The following is a 14884-nucleotide window of genomic DNA, read 5'->3' on the forward strand; positions in this document are numbered from 1 at the left end:
ACTTTTATGTTTGATTTGGCTAAACTGTCCTGTCCTTAAATTCAAACTAGGTTAGGACACTCAATGTGCATTTTTAAAAATAAAAAATAAAAGTCTTAATATAAACATGTGTATTAACACTAGGATTAGTAATGGTGGCCTGACTAGAAGCTAGAATAGAGGTAGAAATAAGAAATAGGGGAGATATTAGCATATATAATTTTAATATAATAGAATATAAGCAATAGCTAGATGGAAAGATTAGAGGGTGAATGATGGTATTACTACATATGCTTAAATAATTTCATTGGCATCAAAATGGAACATTGATATATTGAATAACTACTTTAAAACAAACATGTATATTAATACTAGGATTATATAAGTTTGATTAATATAACAAATATTATTAATATTATTATTGCTACTTGTATCGAAATGAATTATACCCAGAGGCCACACTGTTCATGTATTGATATTGATGTATATTTAAAAATAAAAATCCAATAAAACTGTAAAAAAAATTAAAAGTCACCCAATGTTACTAGCCTTCTATTTATTAACTGTTTTTCCTGATTGGGTTCCAGGTTTCAACAGCCCAGTTCAGATTAAAGGAAGGTGAAAGAGTTAACCTTGAAAATGTTAAGAAGGCTGGTCTAAGTCAGTTTGAAATAGGGCTGCTTGAGAAATTTATGAGTAACATTTTGAATCTCTTCATACAGGAGAGATGAAATATACACAGCATGGCCCCTCCTCAAATGAAACTGTGTTCAATGGAATTTAATTTCATGACTTAGCAAGTGGCAGCATCTTACTGACTTTCTCTGTCTCTGGAAGCTAAGAAGGAGCCAGGTTGGTTACCTATTTGGATGGGTGTCTACTTGGAAATCTGACTGTAGGCTAGAGAAAGAGATTTAAAAGCATCCTGCTAAAGGACAAACAATTCACTTCTTCTATTGCTGCCCAGAAAACTACAGACAGAGGAACACACAAACAGACACAATCATTTCACAGAATTAACTTTGACGTCAAGACTTAAGGTGACTTTAGTTGCTGCATCGTGTTGCTGCATCACCACCACTTTCTTCTGATCCTTGTCTAATACCACAAGTGACAACATTTTACAGGGGTGGACTGGCTGAAGAATATTAATAGTATTTATGGTGCTCTTGAGTTTGGATATGAGAGAGAGGATGGAAAATGTGATTTGATGAACTAGTAATATCTTGTATTCTGTGAAATCTTTGTGCAGATAAGGAGCTGCTCATCCAGATACAGCTGCAGTAAACATTCCTTAATCATACTATCCATGATTAGTGCAATCTAAATTTAGGCCAACCGCATGTCTCTGTGAGTGAGCTGTGCCCTGTGTTAAATAAATAGAAATAGTATATTTCCAATTAATATTCATGATGTTCCTTAAAATGGGAAATGGATTTTCTGGAGGCCAAATAGACATTTTTCTGCTGTTATATTTGCCTTCCTTCTCCTCTGAGCTGTCTGAGGAAGGTTCAGGACTTCCAAGAAGGAACTAGCAAAAAAGGAAAACTATTCATTGATCTCCATTAGCAGATGAGACTTCACTCCAAACAGATAAGGACCTTAACTCATGGAAATCTATTCATTCAAATGACTGTGAGATGATGGGTAGATAGGTAGATAGGTAGATAGGTAGATACAGGGATGGGATCTGAAGGGTTAGCTACCAATTCAGTGATTTACAATTTACTTCCCTGCACGCTGTGCATGTGTGTAAATTTTCATCAGCTTGCTGCCTGGACAGCTGAGCAGCGCTGCGTGCAGGGAAGCAGCGTTTGAAAAAGCACCTTTTTCCTGCTTTTTCAACCGCCGCTGTGCCTCGCAAGGCAGCTTAGGAAATAAAGGTCAGGTAAGAGCCCGGGCAGGTGGGCGGGCCAAAACAGCAGCAGACATAAAACCAGTTCTATGTCTGCTGCTCTTCAGAGCTACCAGTTCTAAAGAGCCAGGCAGAACCGGTAGAATCCCACCCCTGGATAGATAGATAGATAGATAGATAGATAGATAGATAGATAGATAGATAGATAGATAGATAGGAGGACAGACAGACAGACAGAAAGACAGATGGGATGTTGCTCATCTCTGTTTCAAGGCCATTAAGCCAGCACTATCCAAAGACATGTCCACAGTCATGTGCCCAGCATGATGTCATGGAGGACTGTTACCTTCCCACTGAAATGGTACCAATTTATTTGCATGCTTTTGAATTGCTAAGTTGTTGGCAGGAATTGTGGTGATGATGGGAGCTTCCCCCCATCGCGTGGCACTTGGGTCTCGAACCTGGGCTGCTGGCTTTCCAACCAACAAGCCCAGAGTCTTCACCTTAAAAATGTCTTCAGATGGCACTGGCTCAATGGCCTTGAAACAGAGATGAGCACTGCCTCTATCGATGGCAATGAGCAGTGGAGTAAAATCTACAGGGACTCCTTTACCTTAGCTCTTACGTATTTTGATATTTGAGGAAGATTACAAGAATATATGTACTGTATATCCCTGTATCTTCTTCAAACACTCTTCCCTTCCCCTTTGCCAAACAGAAGCTTCCTTGTTCCAGTCAGTCTTGGAAATAGAAAATTGCTGGAGCTTAGCCTACCCATGCGGTAATCAAGAAGTCGGCGCTTACTCCAAATTCATTACTTATGATCTGGAGACATCTTAGTGAGATTTATTGCAAAATCTGCCACGTATGAGACTGCCTTTGATGGTCATTTGTAAAATTTAACTGGTTCAGAGTGGACATTGATTAATATGGGCAGGCGCTCTGGTAAATGTAACACTGCTGTGTACCGTCTGAGCCACCTGCACCGGCTTCCAATCAGTTTCTGACTCTAATTCGTCGTAGGGCGATCCAGATGCTTTGGACTGCAACTCAAGTTGGGGGTTGTTTGTTTGTTTTTCCTTTCAATAGCCGTAATGGCTTTGACAGACGGGCAAAAAAATTGAATGCCAACCGTACAAGTAAATATATGAATGGTTCCAAAGAGATGACCATTTTGGGCTTGAAAATACAGCCTCGTGGAAACTCAGGAGAGGACAACTCAGAGGTCGTCAAACTGAAATCTCTTGCTCCATCTACCAATCTTGCAATTAACAAGATATACAGTATATTGGTCACTAGGAGTGGAAAATGACTTTGAGATATATTTTAAAAATTCCTTCTCACCCTTATTGGTAGTCTGTGCCTTCCTCAATCTTGGGGCCTGGAGGTTTGAGACACTTCTCATCACTCCTTATCATCCATCCCCTCCCACTTGTGACTTCTGACTGTAACTTTGTCGCTTGTATCCGTATGATTTATATGGACTGTTTCCTAGTATGATTTGATTGCTTATTGTACCCTATGACTATTATTAAGTGTTGTACCTTATGATTCTTGACTCTTGATGAATGTATCTTTTCTTTTATGTACACTGAGAGCATTTGCACTAAGACAAATTCCTTGTGTGTCCAATCACACTTGGCCAATAAAGAATTCTATTCTGTTCTGTTCTGTTCTGTTCTGTTCTGTTCTGTTCTAGTCTAGTCTAGTCTAGTCTAGTCTAGTCTAGTCTAGTCTAGTCTAGTCTCTAGTCTCTAGTCTGTTGTATATTCAATATTCTATTTGCTGCAGTATCTTAACTACTCCTAGCACTGCACTCTTCTGGACATAGATAATCCCGATGTTGTTCCTGGGATTTTCTGGAGCCACTCTCCCACTCTAGAGGTCACAGCCCTGAGTTTTCCCACCACCACTGGGATCACTTTGGCCTTTACTTTCCACATCTTATTTAGTTCCTCCTTCAGGCCCTGATACTTCCCTAGCTTGTAATACTTCTTCTTCTGGATGTAACTGTCACTTGACGTCACTAGCAATAGCAATTTATATACCACTCCATAGAGATTTACAACACTCTATGGGTGGTTTATATTGTCAGCGTATTGTCCCCAGTGATCTGGGTCCCTTCTTTGACCAACATCCAAAGGATGGAAGGTTAAGTCAACCTTGAGCCGGTCAGGATCTCCACTCCAGGCTATGGGCAGAGTTAGCCTGCAATACTGTCTTCTAACCATAGTGTCACTAGGACTCCTCCGTTGATCACCACCACTTTCTTCTTTCTGATCCTTGTCTAATACCACAATGTTTGGTATATATTAGGACACAGCTATGTAGCCTGAAGCGGCAGTCTCTTTGCAATAGCTTATATATTTACTTGTACAGCTTGTATCATACCAAGACAACTTCCTTGTGTGTCCAATCACACTTAGCCAATAAAGAATTCTATTCTATTCTATTCTATTCTATTCTATTCTATTCTATTCTATTCATGTATGTTTATAGGCATGTATATAGACATCAAGTCATTTTTGAGTCCTAGGAATCACATAGTTAGATCTACTCCATGAAATACAGACACACAGAGGAGTACGTGTGTGTGATTATTTATTTATTTATTTATTTATTCATTCATTCATTCATTCATTCATTCATTCATTCATTCATTCATTCCACAGAGAAAATCTATCTATAATATTTCTAGCACAAGAGAGCCATGCACGAAAGTTGGGAATGGCTGATTCACGCAACATCTTGATCCTTAACAAATAATAATTATAATGATGTTGATGATGATGATGACGACAACAACAACAACAACAATTTGGGAAGTGTTCGACTAGTGATTTATGATATGAAACCCAGCATAGTTATCTCATTGCTGTGTTTACTGTAATAATAATAATAATAATAATAATAATAATAATAATAATAATAATAATAATAATAATAATAATAATAATTATTATTATTATTATTATTATTATTATTATTGGCTACATAGGATGGCTAGTTTACTGCAATGGCTAGGTTCACATAATATGTTGAATACAATTTCCCAAATTCCACTTCAATCTAGGCCAACATGTTGGTGAACCTAGCTACTCTGTAGCAGACCAAGGTTAGGCAGGTGAATAATCGTTCTCCAACGATCCAGTCCGAAAGGATATCAAACAACAAACTCCCTCTAAACACTGCGGTGCATATTAAATGGCTAGGCAGCCTTTGGAAGAGAGAGGCCACCAACACACCTTCCAAAGCACCCAGTGTGAGGAAGTCCGATCTATCCCCATTAGCTTAACCACTCTGGTGACTGGTCATTTGACAACTGACCACCACTGACCACCTTTATGGACCACATGGGAAGATAAATATGGATTGCTCCTACATCGAGAGAAAGAGGATACTGAGGCAGTATCACGGTAACCTGAAAAAGAGTGGTGTCATTTGTGAACCCAAAGGTGCTTTTTCCAAAAGTCCAACTGGACTTCCTTGATAGAATGGAATGGAATGGAATGGAATGGGAGGGGAGGGGAGGGAAAGGAAGGGAATGGGAGGGGAGGGGGAGGAAGGGAAAGGAGAGGAGGAGAGGGGAAAGGGAATAGGAATAGGAATAGGAATAGGAAGGGAAGGGAAGGGAAGGGGAGGAAGGGGAGGGGAGGGGAAAGGGAATAGGAATAGAATAGAATAGAATGAAGGGACCTTGGAGGTCCTCTAGTCCAGCCCCCTGCTCCAGCAGGAGACTCTATACCATCTCAGACAAAAGACTGTCCAACCTCTTCTTTAAAACCTCCAGAACTGAAGCACCGACAACCTCTGAAGGCAAGCTACTCCATTGTCCTCCCTGTTAGGAAGTGTCTCCTTAATTACAGGTTGCTTCTCTCTTTGATTAGTTTCCAACCACTGTTTTGTGTCCTGCCCTCTGGTGCTTTGGAGAACAATTTGACCCGCTCTTCTTTGTGGCAACCCCTCAAATATTGGAAAACTGCTATCATGTCTCCCCCTAGTCCTTCTTTTCTCGAGACTAGCCAAGCCCAAATCCTGCCACCGGTCTTCATATGTTTTAGTCTCTAGGCCTTTGGTCACCTTGGTTGCTCATCCTAGAAGAGGCTTTTCATTCTTCATCCCTAAAATTGTTGAAGAATTCCTTGTTGGCTTCGCCCACCAAGCAACCTTGCCCAATCTGTGCAGAAAATCAATAACTTTACTGGCACCACTGCCATCCCCCCAAAAGACGTCCAGGCCTCACTGACACCACCCCTATTTTCACTCCTGTCCCTACTCTGCTAGCCACCAAACAGGTGACGGATGTGCCAAGTCTTAATCTGAAGTGCACAAAGATTTCAAATTCCTTAATATGGTCTCTTTCCCTCTTCAAGTTTCCCAGGCTTGCCCTAAAGATGCCATCTCTACCCAAGAAGGGAATGGACATTGAGTGGTCTTCTAATTCTGCTGGAATTTTTTAAAAAAATTTCCTTTAGCTTTCAATGACAAAAATGCATGCATCTCTACAAAACTAGTTACCTACAGGGGATCCTGACCAGTGGTGGTATGCTATCGGTTTGGACCGGTTCTTACGAACCGGTAGTAAAAAAAAAAAAAAAAGGCCTCCGACAATCAGCTGAGAGGAGGGAAAAAAGTCTCCCACTCCTGCACTTTTCTTTATCCTCTCAGCTGATTGCTTCAGCTGGTGTGTGGAAAGCTGTGTGCATGTTAGGTGCGCGTGCGCTCAATCACCAAACCGATAATGGAACAGGTAGGATCCCACTGCTGATCCTGACCTGTACAGAGTTTGCAAAAAGAATTCTTCCTTCTCTCCAAACTGGATCTAGGTTTCCAAGCCAATTCTTGATAGAGATTACTGATTTCTGTTTTCCACTTATTTCCCATCCCATCACTAGATTTCCCTGAGTGACGAACAAATTGAAGCAGTTTTTTTTTTTTAAAAAAATCTAGTCAAATCACAGTCCAATCACAGCATCGCTCTAAAAAACCCAGCAGCAGAACAGAGCGGAGATAAATTCATTCAACCAAAGAGTGAAATGACTGAGAGCTGTACATTCCCTGGGCTCACGGCACAATGTGGCTGCAATAAACTAGGAAGATTAAAATGTTTCAGGACTTTAAGCCAGTTTTAGACAGCATTTTAAAAAGCTTGGGCAAGGGAAGAGAAAACACGAGGGAGATATGACAGGGAGGGCATAACACATTGTTCAGTGTTAGAAGGCATTTTCTAGATGATCTTCCCTTGCAGCTCACTTGGACTGCATTAATTTCTCCTATTGAGTTGTCACACGGTTGTCTCTCTCTGGGTGTACACAGTTGTCTTTGTCTACCACCAACATTTGGTCCAGAGGGTGTGAGGCCTTACCAAAGCACGTCCCCACCATGTAACACTGGATGTCACTCTCTGGTGAGATTAATTGAAGACTTCAACTAAAGAATTAGCTTTTAGGTCCAGCAAAAGAACCTTCTCTGCCCTGGTTCCAGAGGTGGTATTTATCAGGTTCTGACCAGTTCTGGAGAACCGGTAGCAGAAATTTTAAGTAGTTCAGAGAACCGGCAAATACCACCTCTGACTGGCCCAGCCATCATCTATTCTCTGCCTCCTGAGTCCCACCTGATTGGCTGGGTCTTCTTTTGTTGCCCTGCACAGGAGAATGGAGCTGGAAAGCGGGTTAGTGGGGTGAGGAGGGAATGGGGATTTTGCAGTATCCTTCCCCCTGCCACACCCACAAGCTACCTCCACAAAACCGGAAGTAAAATTTTTGGAATCCCACCCTGCCTGTTTCCCACCCTCTGGAACACTGTGAGATCTGCACCCGTCTTTTGGCCTTCCAAAAGGGTCCCAAAGCCAGGTTCTGCCAATTGAAGGTGGTTAATGAAAAAGAGGTAAGACCCCTCCCACCGCTTCCTCATATGTATTTGGCTTTCTTCCTTGCCATCTTTGTTGATTTTTAAGTCAGTTTTAATGTCACTATTACTTTAACGTTTTCTTGTATTGCTTTTATTTGGTTGTAAGCATAGGACAAAGAGTGGTAATATCTGGGGATGGAGTTAAAAGAGGAAGCAGCCTAGAATCCCTACGTAGCATCAAGCAGAGTCTGCTTGTGATTATGTAGGGATTCTAAGCTTGTCCCTCTTTTTAACTCCGCCCGCAGATATTGCCACTTTCTTACACTTACAACCAAATAAAAGCAACACAAGAAAACCTGAAAATAATATTAACATTAAAATTTAATATTAATTTTAAAACAGACTTAAAAAAGGACTACACAGGGATTCTAAGCTGATCCCTTTTTTAAAATTCTGCCTCCAGGTTCTGCCACTCCTTTTCCTATGGGTAAGCCACCTAGAATTGTCTCTGAGAAAAATGGAGAAAAGCATACAAATTTAATAAATAAACGAAGACTTTAGACCTGTCAAGTACATCAACTGTTTTTTTTTAGCTGACAAGCTTTTAGGTGATTAATGAGTCAGATGGAAAAGTTGGGAACCTTACTCCTAAAAGAATCCAGTGTATTTCCTAAGCCACCAAGTTTACACACGTAAGGAATTATTACCACCTCACCATCGAGTACTCCAGGACTGTGTTCAATGACCTGCTAAGCTGAATTGCTCAATTCATCTCTTCCTCTGGGTTTGTAATACCATATGTTGAGCCATAAATTAAGTAGGTCAAGTGGGCTTGCATAACCTACTAAACCACAATAAAATAAAATATCCAAGCTTTAAATTATCCCATCTTACCCTATTATGCAATAGGTGTGTGCAAATCTCATCGTTTCAAAGGCAGAATATTCTGTTCTTTTCCAGAACAGTCTGTTTTCCTCCTGCTCTGGTCTGCCTGGGGGAACTTCTTTTCTGGAAGGAATTGTTTTGGAACAGGAAATAAATCTGAAATGATAGCTTTGCCCTTCCTTATAAAATGCACCTGTTAGATCGTTTACTGATCCATTTGAAAGATTCTGTGTGGACTCCCTTAATATGTGTCAGTCTGACCTTTAACCCTCCTGGATGAAACAATTTGTAAACCAGTTTAAAGCTTTCTCACATTTGGACCTGATATTGTTGTAGCAAATTATATTTAATTCTGTTGCAAGATGGTAACCTGGAGGAAGTTTTCAATCTGAGTAGTCTTTCTTTCCTGGAATAAGCACCTGCATAAAATAAGCGGCTAAATCAATAAACAAAGTCACTAGGCCTCCTGGAAATTGAAATTTTTAATAATTGTATTATTATAGTTCCCAGTCCTTTTTCCTTTAGTTCCAAGAAACCAAACCACAAAGACTCAGCGTAATTTATCTCTGAATTACCAATTTACCAAAGAAATGGCTGAACTATGGTCTTCCTGCTTCCCCACAGTTAATCACAACTGAGAGAACCAGACTACCAGACTACCAGTCAAACTGGTTGTACTGAGGTCTATTTGATTCATATTAAATAGGATTGTTGTACTGAGGTCTATTTGATTCATATTAAATAGGATATCAGAACTTTCAGTACATGAACTGGAACAACAACAGAACAACGCTGAATTCAATTAGCCTGATTTAGCGGACAGATTAATTTATATAATCCCGGAGGCCTCAGCCACAGATTTAGCAGATGGCTTGGGTCACCTGACCAAATTCCAGCTGTCATTTAATAAAGATCAGAACTAAACAGCTGGGATACAGCTGGGAAAGTCCTATGGTTAAAACAGGTAAACAAATATACACAAATTTGAAGTTGCAGGACACCTCACTCCCCCCAAAAATAATAACTGCCTAGTGATCCCAGCTAACAAAACACAGCAGTCAGCCAACCAAAATTAGGAAGTATAAAAAGAGTGTTATAAAGGCAGAAATCCTATATCCCAACTTGTCCCAGCTTGGGACATTCTAAAGGTGTTCAAGCCTCATAATGCCGAATCTCAGCTCCAGAAAAACAACACGGGTGTTGAAGTAACACACAGTTAGAGGGGAACCGACAAACACACGGCAGCGCTTGGGGAAAGGTCCTGTAAATTAAACGAGGATGACTTTTGCTTATCCTCTGCTTGCCATATATAAAGCTGTGCTCAAAACAGCTCTTCTTCCACTTGATGAACTCTGCTGAATAATTGATCAAATACTACAGGGACCCAATGCAGCACTGAACAAGGAGAACTCAGAGGAGAGGGAATTACGTGGCATTATCCAGGGACACCTGCATAACCTCCCTTTCTAAAAGTCTAGATGTGTACACACTGGATGTGCAATTAACAGATTCCCGTCCTGGCCTTGGTGGCACTGAAGAATATTTTAAGGGGAAAAGCATAAGGTTGCCTCAGAGACCCACTGCATCTAGGTGCCCAGATGCAAGGAGCTGCATTTGGGGGAGGAATCCTGTGCTCAGCTGGGAATCTTACAGGATATTTCTCCGGATGGATCTGGCAACCCCAAAATCAGGAAGCCCAACTTGGGGATGACCTTGTGTAAATGTTCTTGGCCATCCGTAAAAGAAGAACGGGATGCCAATATATTTTATGGCTTTGCCCTCTTTTCTGATGCTCCCCGTGGATGCTGGACTTCAACTCCCATGATAGCTGGAAAGGATCAACTTAGGAAAAATGAGATTCGGGAATGGGACTATCCTAAAAAGTCTGTTTCCCTCTGATTAACTAGTGCTACTAGCCACACTTGCTTTCGTAAAGGGCACTGTTTTCAGTATCACAGAGGAAAGAGCATTTCTGTTGTGTTTTGCAAAAGGACGTCTTTCTCTTTGTACTGTAACCGCAGACAAAAGATCTCGGGATCCTATACACCTTAGGCAGGACATGCCAAGGGATGTCCTGGTTAGGTTTGCTTTAGCAATGATCTGCTACTGCTTCCAACTACGTCTGAGCAGGAGGTGAACCAACTTGCCCACCTGGGGGGAAAAGAAAGAAAGAAAGAAAGAAGGAATCCACAAGAAATACCTGGTTGATGGAGATCACCACCTGTCTGGGGATGAAGTTCTGCATGATAAGCTGCAGGAGGGAGGTGACTAAGCCAGCCAAAATAGCCCAGGTGAGGGGCAGAGGGAGCATGCTGTAGGTAGCAAAGAGAGTGAAGAGCACGTAGCCAATGCCATCGCCAAGGAGACCACAGCCCAAGCCCGCGGCCAAGATTTGGGTGGCCATCGCCACCCAGGTGACCACACCGCTATACTGCAGGTAGGTGTAAGAGGTCGTGTCCTTCCTGACCACCACTAAGGCACAGATGACCACTTCAATGCCTGTGAAGAAGCCCAGCAGAATGCCCTTGAGGGGGTCCATGGGGGCCGAGGCCAAAGTCAGGTGGAGCAAGAGGAGGGTCAGCTTGGTGAGCACATCCAAGATGTTCACCACCACTTCCGACTTCCGCCTCTGGCCCAGGAAGTAGCGCTGGTAGAGGCGCTCCAAGTCCCGGGACTTGAAGGAGTTGCGTAAAGTGGGGAAGATCACACCCCGGTACGTGTAGCCCCAGTTCAGGAAGAAATCGGAGTTGCTGGGAGCACAATCCAAGTGCAGGAAGCCCAGATCCCCGCCGCTGCTGCTGCGCTCGGGGAAGACTTTGGTGCCCCCGTTGTTGTGGCCACTGAGGCTTTTGCCCGCCGACTGACGCCGGGAAGGATGGCTGTGGTTGGGGCAGTAGGACTCTTCGGAGCCAAGGGCTTTGCCACTGCAGTGTTCTTGGATGAAACGCTGCTCCGTGATGTGGCGCACGGCGGACTGCCATAGCAGGCGTTGGGAGCGGGCACCGCCACTAGGGGGCGTCTGGTTGATGGTGTACAACTCATCGCTGTCGCTCAAGCAACGTACCTCGGACAGCTCCATGGTGGGTGGCGGGGGGCTCGGAGCAGGAGGAAGGTCCAGTCACATCGAAAGGCAGCTGGTTTGGCTCCCTCCCGCCGCCTCCCCCCACCTTCTTGGCAGGGGGATCAAAGGTCAGTCGGCATTGGCAGAAGACAGGGTCCTCCCCATGCCTCCATTGACACTGGATATACCTTGGAAGCAAGGTGGGCCTTCGCCAACTGCATCCCCTTCAGCTTCCAGATCAGCTGGGCAAGGCGAACGGCCGGTAGGAAGGTCGGTTAAGTGGAATCGAAGCCACAGGCCCCCAAGTCCTGGCTGGTAGCTTCCATGGAGCCTACACCCAAAGGCCACAAACATCTGGGAGTCTTTGGGATTGTGGGGAGGGGGAGATCCCCAAAGAGGACAGTTTGGAAGTTCCCATCCTACATTCCGAGCCACCCCGTGTCCTTAGGTTTTGGTTTTGGTTTTCTGGGCAGCCTCCCAAGTTTCAGGCAGGCGGCTTCCTCATCCTTTTAAGTTCCCCGAAGTTCCTCCTTGCAGCCTTAGACGGAATCCAAGCCAAAGTGAAAGCGCAATCCCCCAGAGAGGCTGTTGAAGAGTATATATATTTTAAATAAGCAGCCCAGCGGGGAGATTAACGGCTGTAGGGAGCGCATGCAACTTCTGCAGGGCTGGAAGTGACGGGCTCGGGAGACAGGTGGGCAGGAGAAGCCAGCGGCAACCTCCGACTCCTATTCCGGTACAGCTGGGAAGGCTGGAGGGGGCTCCAGCCGCGGGAACGCCAAGCGGCCGCTGCAAAGCGACGACATCGGTCCAGCGAGGTGAAGAAAGGAGGCAGGGAAGGGACCGGACGAGCGGCGGTGGGGAAGCCAACGGCAGGGAACGAGGATCGCGGAGAAGCGCGGTTGCCTTCTTCCAGCCACGGGACCGGGGGGCAGGCAGGCGGGCGGGCAGCTTCAAGGCAGGCGGCCCAAGGCTTGACTCTCTCGGGCCAGGAGCATCTTCTCCCGGCAGCCCTGCCGCGATCGCCCCCCAAGGCTGCAGCGGTACCAGACGGCGGGCAGGAAGCGAGGAGTTTTCCTTTTCTTTCGGGAGATCTTGAAGCGAGGCATGGCCCGGGGAGGGGGGTGGGTTCGAGAGGGAGGGAGGGCTGGGTGAAACGAAAGGGTTGGGTAGATCCGCTCCGGGGCTACTCGGCCGTTTTCTTCGCAGCCGGAGAGGCGGCGGCGGCTGCGGCGGCGGCTGGGGGATGCATCACCGGCTTCTGCAACCCGCCGCCCGCCGTTCCTCCTTTGCGCTCCCACGCCGCGGGCGGGCCAGCCGGCTCCCCCGCTCCGTCACGCACCACAGCCGCCACGCAACGCCGGGTTGCCCTCCCTTCGGGAAGGGGAAACCGAGGAAGCCCCGGACAAGACCGACCGATTGTCGGGACGGGCCCGAAACCGTGGCAGATTCGTCCCCCCGGAACACTTGGGGCAAGACTTTTTTTTTTGCAGAGCCGATTCCACCTCACCACGCTCGTCCAAAGTTGCTGCGCGCTCCGGGCTCGCCCAGACTGCGTCTCCCCAGCCAAGCTCGGGGTGGCTGGCTTCGGTTCCTGCAGCCCGGAACGGCCGGGATAAGTCCCTCGCGGGTCGAAACCCGAACCGTTGCAAGGACGCTTCGGCCGGGCTTCTCTTCGCCCAGCCGCCTCTCTCGCCTGGGAAGGAGGGCAGAACCCAGCGCGGTCAGCTGATGGCCCGGTGACGTCAGGCTCTCGGCTCGGCTCCCCTGGGTGCCCACTTAAAGAAGTACCAGCCTCCTTCTCTCTCCCCCTTTCCCTCTCCTCTCCCCTCCGCCCCCCCAGCAAAGAAGCGACGGCTTGCCCGCGGGAGGTCCGTTCACACGTGCCCCATCATCACATGCGCCCCACACCTGCTTGCTGGCCCGAAACTCCGGCTCGGAGGCTCTCTACCCGCCAGGAGTTTGCCAAACGCGAAAGATGCGCAAACTTGGTCTCTGGGCTTTGTTGGGGGAGGCTGCAGAAGCGACGTTTGTGGGGTTTTAACGGGCAGGAGGAGAATTAAAAAGAAAAGAAAAGTCGATCCGAGTTAGAACCGGGTTCAGCTCAAGGCGGTCAGCAGCTTGGAAACGAGGCGCTCCAGAGAGAGAGGTGGGGGGAGGGAGGGAGGGAGGGAGGAAGGAAGGGCATCCATCTATCTATGCATGCATCCATGCATCCACTTACACAAAGTAAATAGCAATAGCACTTGGACTTGGACTTATGTACCATTTTACAGTCCTGTCTGTGCAATTTACAGAGTCAGCATATTTCACCCAATATTCTGGGTCCTCATGGAAAGCTTAATCTACCTTGAGCCTAACCCTAACCCTAACCCTTGAGCCAGTCAGGATTGAACTGATGCCAGTCAGCAGAATTAGCCTGCAATACTGCATTCCAAGCACTGCGCCACCACAGCTCTGGTTAGAATGAAGTATGCATTCTAAGTTACCCCAAAGCTGGGTAAAACTTGCTTCTTTTACTGCTTGCAGAAGAAATATAGTTTGGAATAATTTATCCAGGTTTGGAAAACATTGGATTAAGGCATCAGGCTAGAAACCGGGAGACTGTGAGTTCTAGTCCTAGCTGAGACAGCTGTGTAACCTTGGGCCAGTTCCCTCCTCTCTGCCCTAGGAAGGGAACAGGCAAGCCACTTTTGAAATCTTTCACAGAAGTCAGGAGTCAACAATGACTCAAGGGCACAGGGAAGGGAAGGGAAGAAGAGGGAAAGGAAGGGAAGAGAAAAGGGAAGGGAAGGAATAGAATAGAATTCTTTATTAGCCAAGTGTGATCGGACACACAAGGGAATTGTCTTGATGCATATGCACTATATATATATATATATATATATATATATATATATATATATATATATATATATATATATATATATATATATGCATATGGACCATATGGAACTACTTGGTGCATATGCACTATATGGAAAGGGAAGGGAAGAAGAGGGAAGGAAGAAAGAGGAAGAAAGGGAAGGAGGAAGAAAGAAATTGGATGAGAAGAGAAAGGAAGGGAGAAGTGGGAAGGAAAGGGAAGAGAGAGAAGGGAAGGGAGAATGAAAGAAATTGGGATGAGAAGACAGAAAGGAAGGGAGAAGTGGGGAAGGGAAGAGAAGAGGGAAGGGAAGGGAGAAGGAAAGAAATTGGGATGAGAAAAGAGAAAGGAAGGAAGAAGTGGGGAAGGGAAGAGAAGAGAAAGGGGG

The 14884-nt window shown here is 45.3% G+C and overlaps 1 protein-coding gene across 3 annotated transcripts in view; it reads right to left on the minus strand.

Moving 5' to 3' along the window:
- Positions 1–13250, minus strand: part of ADCY8 (adenylate cyclase 8) — a 146252-nt gene extending 133002 nt beyond the window's left edge. For all 3 annotated transcript variants that reach the window (XM_026703673.2, XM_026703672.2, XM_026703671.2), the window contains exon 1: positions 10770–13250. In XM_026703673.2, the coding sequence (XP_026559458.1) occupies positions 10770–11648 (879 nt within the window). In that variant the 5' untranslated portion in view covers positions 11649–13250. The remainder of the gene's footprint in view (positions 1–10769) is intronic.
- Between the last annotated feature and the right edge of the window lie 1634 nt (positions 13251–14884).

This window comes from Pseudonaja textilis, chromosome 3 (assembly GCF_049901715.1).
Source record: "Pseudonaja textilis isolate UNSWEBS1 chromosome 3, rPseTex1.2, whole genome shotgun sequence".
Taxonomy (NCBI): domain Eukaryota; kingdom Metazoa; phylum Chordata; class Lepidosauria; order Squamata; family Elapidae; genus Pseudonaja; species Pseudonaja textilis.